Source organism: Haliaeetus albicilla, chromosome 2, assembly GCF_947461875.1.
Source record: "Haliaeetus albicilla chromosome 2, bHalAlb1.1, whole genome shotgun sequence".
NCBI lineage: Eukaryota > Metazoa > Chordata > Aves > Accipitriformes > Accipitridae > Haliaeetus > Haliaeetus albicilla.
This window is the reverse complement of record NC_091484.1, coordinates 18397013-18404100: the sequence shown is the minus strand read 5'-3', so window position 1 is coordinate 18404100 and position 7088 is coordinate 18397013. Positions and strand designations below refer to the sequence as shown.

At 42.6% G+C, this 7088-nt stretch overlaps 1 protein-coding gene across 9 annotated transcripts in view; it reads right to left on the bottom strand.

Annotated features, from left to right (window-relative positions):
- Positions 1-3747: 3747 nt before the first annotated feature.
- The window catches only part of NCOA6 (nuclear receptor coactivator 6), a 40223-nt gene continuing 36882 nt past the window's right edge, over positions 3748-7088 (bottom strand). For 8 of the 9 annotated variants that reach the window (XM_009921874.2, XM_069808218.1, XM_069808250.1 and 5 more), the window contains one exon: positions 3748-4346. In XM_009921874.2, coding sequence (XP_009920176.2) covers positions 4300-4346 — 47 coding nt within the window. In that variant the 3' untranslated portion in view covers positions 3748-4299. Of the gene's footprint in view, positions 7003-7088 lie in introns of all 9 variants that reach the window. The other variant, XM_069808235.1, reaches the window with a different exon arrangement.

Genomic DNA, 7088 nt, shown 5'->3' with positions numbered 1-7088 from the left:
GCATGGAGAGCGAGCAGTAGCGGCAGAACGAGCACCAGTGCTTCACCAGGACAGAGGGTGTGTTCAATAGCCGGTGTTTACTTTCAAGAGAAAGGAGAAGAAAGCGCTGTTTCGTCAGAAAAGTTTGCCTTAAGCCTTCCCTAAAACGCATCGGAGAGTGTTATGGTCCCCAGCCACCAGCCCTGCGCCCACCACCACCCCGGGGCAGAGCAGCCACACAGCTGGCCTGATTGGGGTGCTGCAGAGGACCCACACCATCAAGCAGATGCCACATGCAGCCATTCTCTATCAGCCGTGCTCTGCTGAATGCCTTACAACAGTGGGACAACTTCCACATTGGGATATTGAGAAGAGGAAAAAAAAGCCCCATGTTTTTCTACATCACCTATGCTGTAGGACTGAAACCTTGTCCGAAAACTCGAAGCTAACAAAATACGTCCTTTTTGTGTGTTACATGTTAAATTGGTGTAAGCAAGATTAGTAGAGAAAGGGTGCCTACTTCTAGTAGGACATTGTTTAAAAATTTGCCGTGTGTCAACAGACTGAAGGACACGACTGCCTGGAATATGTTATGTAGTGTGCCTGTGTGTTTGTAACCTGGTTTTGGTTGTTAGGTTGTAATGCTGTCTTTTGACTGAAAAAAATCTAATACAAAGAAAAACCACAAGAAATAAATAAAAAAATATTTAAACTTTATTTTATGTGTATTCATCTAAAGCCTGCGAGTAAACCTGTTTGCAAAAAGCTTTGTTTTTTTAAAATAAGTTTTTAAAAGTTAATGCTGTAACTATCAGAGACAAGTCAATAGAAAAAAGTCCTCTTTGAAGACAAGAATGCACACACAGGGGAGGGATGGTACAGGCTGAGCTGTTTGAGGGGATTTTTTTCCCTCCCCATTACCAAACTCTAAAACTCAGTAGATGATTGAAAGGGCTAAAGCAGATGCCGATTGCCTTGAGAAAGACGAGTGCCACATCAGCCGATCTCTACAGCATCAGCTGTTTATCCAAGCACATATACAACAGCCTGACATGTTCTTACCACCCACCTTCTAACAGAGGCAGAGAGATGCCTCTAAGATGATTAAGGGCTTGGAGCATCTGACAGGTGAGGAGAGGCTGAGAGCTGCGGCTGCTCAGCCTGGGGGAGAAGGGTCAGGGGGATCCCATCCATGTGTGTAGATACCTGGTGGGGGGAGTACAGAAGATGGAGCCAGACTCTTCTCAGCCCAGGGGCAGGACGAGAGGCACAAATTGAAGTAAAAAAATAAGAGAAACTCCACTTAAACATAAGAAACCACTTTTTTTACTGCAAGGGTGGCTGACCACAGGAGCAGGTTGCCCAGTGAGGTTGAGGAGCCTACATCACTGGAGATACCCCAAATGAGAGTGGACACGGTCATCAGCAACCTGCTTTGCGCAGGGGTGGGACAGGGCTTTCTGAGCCCAGCAGCGCGGTGCTGTGCCAGTGCCTCCAGGAGAGCAAAGGGGTGCTCTGGGTGTTATACCCGTGATCCCCGAGCTGCTGGGGGAATCACTTCAAGGAACTCTGAGGTTAGATATCAGGAATGAAAAAAATTGGCAAGAGTGAGCTTTGATAAACCTTCTCATGGGAAAACCAAATTCAGCAGCAGGAAAGCACAGGGTCATTTGGGCTGGGCTGGACCTCAGGAGGTCTTCAGTCCAACCTCCTGCTCACAGCAGGGTAAATACCAAATTCAGCCCATGTTGTACAGGGCTTTGTCCAGCCAATTCCTGAAAATCTCCAAAGAGAGATCCTGCCACCTCTCTGAGCCCTGGTCCAGTGCCCAGCCATCCCCAGGGAGAATTTTTTGTTCTATCCAGCCAGAACCTCCTCTTTCCATTTATTCTAGTGGTGTCGTCTCCTCCCAGCACCCACCTCCATAAGAGCCTGGGTCCATCTTCTCCAGTACCTGAAAGGGTGATGAAGCCCATCTCCCCCAGCCTCTCCTCTTTGGCCAGGTGTTCCCAGCCCCTGGCCATCTTGGCGGCCCTCTATCATGTTCCAGCCTCTCCTCTTTGGCCAGGTGTTCCCAGCCCCTGGCCATCTTGGCAGCCCTCTATCATGTTCCCTCTATGTTAGCAACATCTTTCTTGCATGGGGGGGCGGGGGAGTGGTGGAAACCAGGTGATAATATTCCAGATGTGGTCTAAGTGCTAAGAAAAGGGGAACAATCACTTCCCTTACCCGCTGGCTACACTTCTGCTAGCACAGCCTGGTACAGCAGCCTTCCTTGCTGCATTACATCAGGCTTAGCTTGCTCTCCTTCAGGGCTCTGACCCCAGCCAGTTACTACCAAGCGCATCAGTAGGCATCAGTACAAGTCTCCTTCCCACGTGTAGGATCTTGCATTTGTCCTTTCCCAAGGTCCTGTAAACAGTGACCATGTCCTCAAGCTTGTCTGCTTCCCTCAATGTGGCGTTTTCCACAAACCTGAATGCAGCCCCTCTCTTCCCCTGATTTATTGGTACGCGGACCTCGCCTGTGAAGATGACCTTCCAGTTTTGTGGACTTTCTCCAGCTCCTCATTCTCCAGAACTTCCCAGCTGACCTGACCAGCGATAGCAGTGGCAAGGCCAAGCACAGAGCAGGGTGAACACCAGGTTACCTGCACAGCCGCCCCTCGTGTTTCAGGCAGCCTTGATGGGTACATCAAACTGCAGGGCCTCTCCCACTCCAACAAAGACTTTGACAGGCGTGGAGCAAACTGGCATGTGGAATAAAACCAATTCTGCAAACTGGCCAACTAAAGATGAGGGTTAAGAAACACAACATGGAGGATGGAAGTAAAAATGGGCTATTTCAGAAACTGCTTCCTATTGACTGAACTCATGTGCATGAGTGCATACAGAAATTTGTACATGCATATATAAATAGGAGTAGATGCTTTTTGTGGAAACCAACTTCATACTACCCACCCCATCAAGTAATAGCAGTGCAAGCACGTGGGGGAAGAGCCAGGGCTTCAGAGAACAGGGGCTCTTGGGGCATGGGAGGAGGTGGCATTCGTGTACCAACATCTGACTTTTCCTGTGCAAAAGATACAGAGCATCCAAACTCTGACAGTGAGGACCGGAGACATTAGCCTTGCTAAGTGTCTATTCCCTTGTGCACAAATAGGTAATTTCAGTCATTATAAAAGGTGACAATTTATATTTAATGACAACTTATATTTAATCAGCCTTTTGATATACATATTTTTTAAATTCCATAAGAAAAGAAAAAAGGCATAAGTATCTATTTGTGCACAAAGCAACAAGCGATCTGAAAAGACTGGCTTCTCAGTTTCTCACTGTGAGAGCTTCCTGGAACAAAGAGGCTGACCTACTTTCCGCAGCAATACAAACCAGTCACCACTGATAGCAGTGTAGTTATCCAGATGAATATACTTCAGGCTACCGCATTTCAGAAAGTCTTCAAACCATTTAATATGGCATTCTTCTCTACCGTGTTTTCCTGCTGAGCAGCTTTATTTGTGGGGAGCAGTGTCTTCTGGGTCTCCTCACTATGTATGTATTGCACATATCCCAGGGGCGGGAGGGTGGCCTTTGCGGTTTTTTTCTTGCTTTGCAGGAACAGCTGCATCGGTTTATTCATTTGTGGTTAAACAAATTCCTTTCTAAAGCTCCATATAAGGAACTTGCAGGCCTAGAGCTCTAAATAATCCCTTCAATATTCCTGTTTGGAATGATGCTGTTACTGCTGCTAATAATAATACAACACAAATTACAGGACAATAACATTTATTTAGAGCATGAGGGATTCCACATTATACAAACCCTTAAATTTATTTTTTTTGTTTCACTGGTCCATTTCTACAACAAATACATCAGATCTACTATATAATAAAATTATTTACATTTCCAAACAAGATCAGGTTTGTTTATAAACCCTCTTACTGCTATTCACATACAGTACTTAAACAACAGCACAATACATTATTTTAATACCTAAAAATGACAACCCTGTATTCTAAAATTTATGAAAAGTGGAAACAAATAAATTTACAATTGTCTTCCCCACCCCCTCCATTTCATACAAACACATTAACCTAATGTGCTAACCCTGGACTTCACTTTGTAAATCCAGGGGGTTTTAGAAGAACCCAGTTTTTGTATCTATTTATCTGTTTTTTAGAAAAAAATCATTTATTGGGAACAGTATAATATTAAAATGACTTACTGTACAGAATTTTATTTAAAAAAGAAAAATCACAGCTCAAAATTGCTATTGGTAAATTCACACTCATTTACAAGTCTCATGTTTCCATGCAGTAATTTACTTGGATTTTCTTCTTTTTGACTGCATTGCACTGGCACTCGTCTCTGAAATTAAGAGAAGAAAAAAAGCATGGATACGAAGTCGGTAAGCCATTCACCAGAGGTGCACAGATTGCCCTTTTATTTTTCCAAAAATCACACCAGAGTGAAAACCTCTGAAGACCAGGATTTCCACAGAACAGGGACTGACTCTTCACAAGACGCAACACAAATGGACCCTTTACCCTGAAGACAGCTGTCAGCAGTGATACAACACCAAGTTCCCCCTAGCTTCTGGTAGGACACTATTTCCGAGTGTTGAGTTTAACATTTTGAAGTCCTAATATAACGGCCTTAAAAATAAGAGTCATGTATTTTTAACTGTTCTTTAACTTTAGTTCCCCACATGCCACGACTTGCTCAGCTGTACCACAGAAGGAAGTCTCTGTGATACAGCAGTACAGCGCTGGGCACAAACTGCGCCAATGAGACCCAAGCATCATGGAGGTGGTGTCATAAAAAAACACTTAGGACAGTATTTTGGAACCTGCCATGCAAGTTAAGAATCTAGTTGTTTGAGTCCTTGGAAAGTCAGGTCATTAGAAAACAAATCTCTTCAGTGTACATTATGATTCACAGAAAAACAGCTTATGCAGAAAGATACAAAATATTATATAGCACTGGAGCAGAACAACCAGAAGCACTTGCAGAACCTACAGTGAAAGCAGATGACATTTTCAGTGCACTTACCAAGGCACTGTTTCCATTCAAAACAAAAAAAAAGAAAAGGAGTAAGGACCAAGAGTATTTGCATCTTCAGATTTTTTAAAAATGTGATTTTAAATGTTGGCAATGTATCTTTACAATATTTTCCAAAAGCTATTACAGCTGTGTGTATTTTAAGAGTCAAAAGGGAAAAAATTTCCAAGACATCTAAAACTAGGAAAGCAATGGTACAACTTCATGCCTGTTAAATGTCATATTAAAAAAAATCAAAAAACACAGAACCAAACAACATTGCAAAATTTAACAAACATGAAGCTACAGTAAATGCTGAAACAGCCCTTGCTGGAAAGGTACTGCAAAAAGTGAAAATACCAATACAGTATCAGTTTTCAGAAGTGAAACATCTTAACAGGCACAACTTCCAGTCACCGGAGCTCCCTCCAAGCAGCAACGCTACTTTTAAGTAGCTTGGCCAGTAGCAGCATTAGCTGTAGCCATCCCTGCTGCTGGTGAAGTCTCCATATTTGGGAGAATGAATGGGGCAGCAGTCAGTACCCGTCCCAGTCCCCAGTGCCTTGTGAGCATCACCAGCATCTTGTGAGTATCACCAGCATCTCCCTCGCCTGCTTCTAACCCCAAACCGGACACCAAAACAGGCTGTGTATTTACGGATGAGGGCTGACTTTCAGTGTATCCTCTTCTCTTACAGTTATCCTTCTGCCTCCTTCCTGATGCTCAGCAAGGGAATTCCTACATGAATTGGTCAAAGTCTACTTCTCTCTCCCTGCTGTAAGTTGTTCCTAATTACCATTTTTATAATGACCTTAATCAGCCTCTATCTTGAAAGGTAACTTCTCCCAGCCCCGCATTCTCTTTAACATGGATTAGCGAGTTTCTCAGGACACAGATAATGTAACCATAGATGTCTAGAGGGAGGCCAGGAGCATACAAAACAAATGTGCTTTCTTAAACTATGATTCACTAATAAAAATGTGGAAAAGAGTAGGCACAAGTGGCAAACCTTGTTACACTTCTTTAGCTACCTCACTAATCCTCCAGCCTGTCCTCTTCCTCAAGAGAGTCTTGTTTTGCTCGTTTTCTCTACAACTTGAAAGTAGGCAGTTGCTTGCATGGAGACAAGGTAATCAAAGCCCAGGATACTACACAGTAAGCTAGACCTATGTTTTCAGGCAAAACCCTTAGATACTGCAGCAATTTCAGATGCATGTTTTAAAAACAATGATTTTACTTAGAGAGGTAAATGAATAATACAGTCATTACAAAACCCCTAAGTGAGTTCTGGTATTTTTTAAATTTGACATACTTTCATGTTCCCACATTTTCAGAATTTGACATGCCACTGGTTGTCATCTTTAGGTTTATTCCTTACAGTATGTGGGGCAGGTCATACGTTTCAGATCCCCTCAAACTCAGGAAGGTATCACCAAATCAATTTTACATTGGCTTCACATTTTTCAAACTTTTCTTCACAATCATGAAAGATAATTTATTTTTACAATACAGATTTAGATTCTTCTGCACAATCCTGCACAAGAAGTAAATTTAATTAAATTCAGCAGCCACAAAAGTGCAGAACATATAGGTCCCTCTACATAATCTTTGAGAGTCACTGCACAATTACGTATAGGTGGAAGTCTCTGAAATTCTTAAATGCAAATGTTCTTACCATCAAACTTTTAATATCTTCAGTATGGAAAATGGTTGCTGAATTCAACTTGACTTCCTTTCATAATAGTTTTGTATTAATACCTCTTTGTTCTGTATGTTATCTTTAAAATATTGGTCGCATGTTGCCTCTTGACGGTCTTTCTCTACCCTCTCGCACAACTTTCATCCATCAGAATTTTTCTGACCCTTAAACATAAGGAGCTGACACAGTTAGCTTCAGAAATGCAGAATGGCACCATGGACCATGCATTCCGGTAATGACCACATGTATCACACAAATGCTGCATACTTTGTTAAAGATTGTAACCTGTGTAGAAATAAGGCACGTCAACAACTGCGAATGCCATGGGTTAATATCTGTAACTTTAGGATTTCACATGTCCTTGGAAAGAA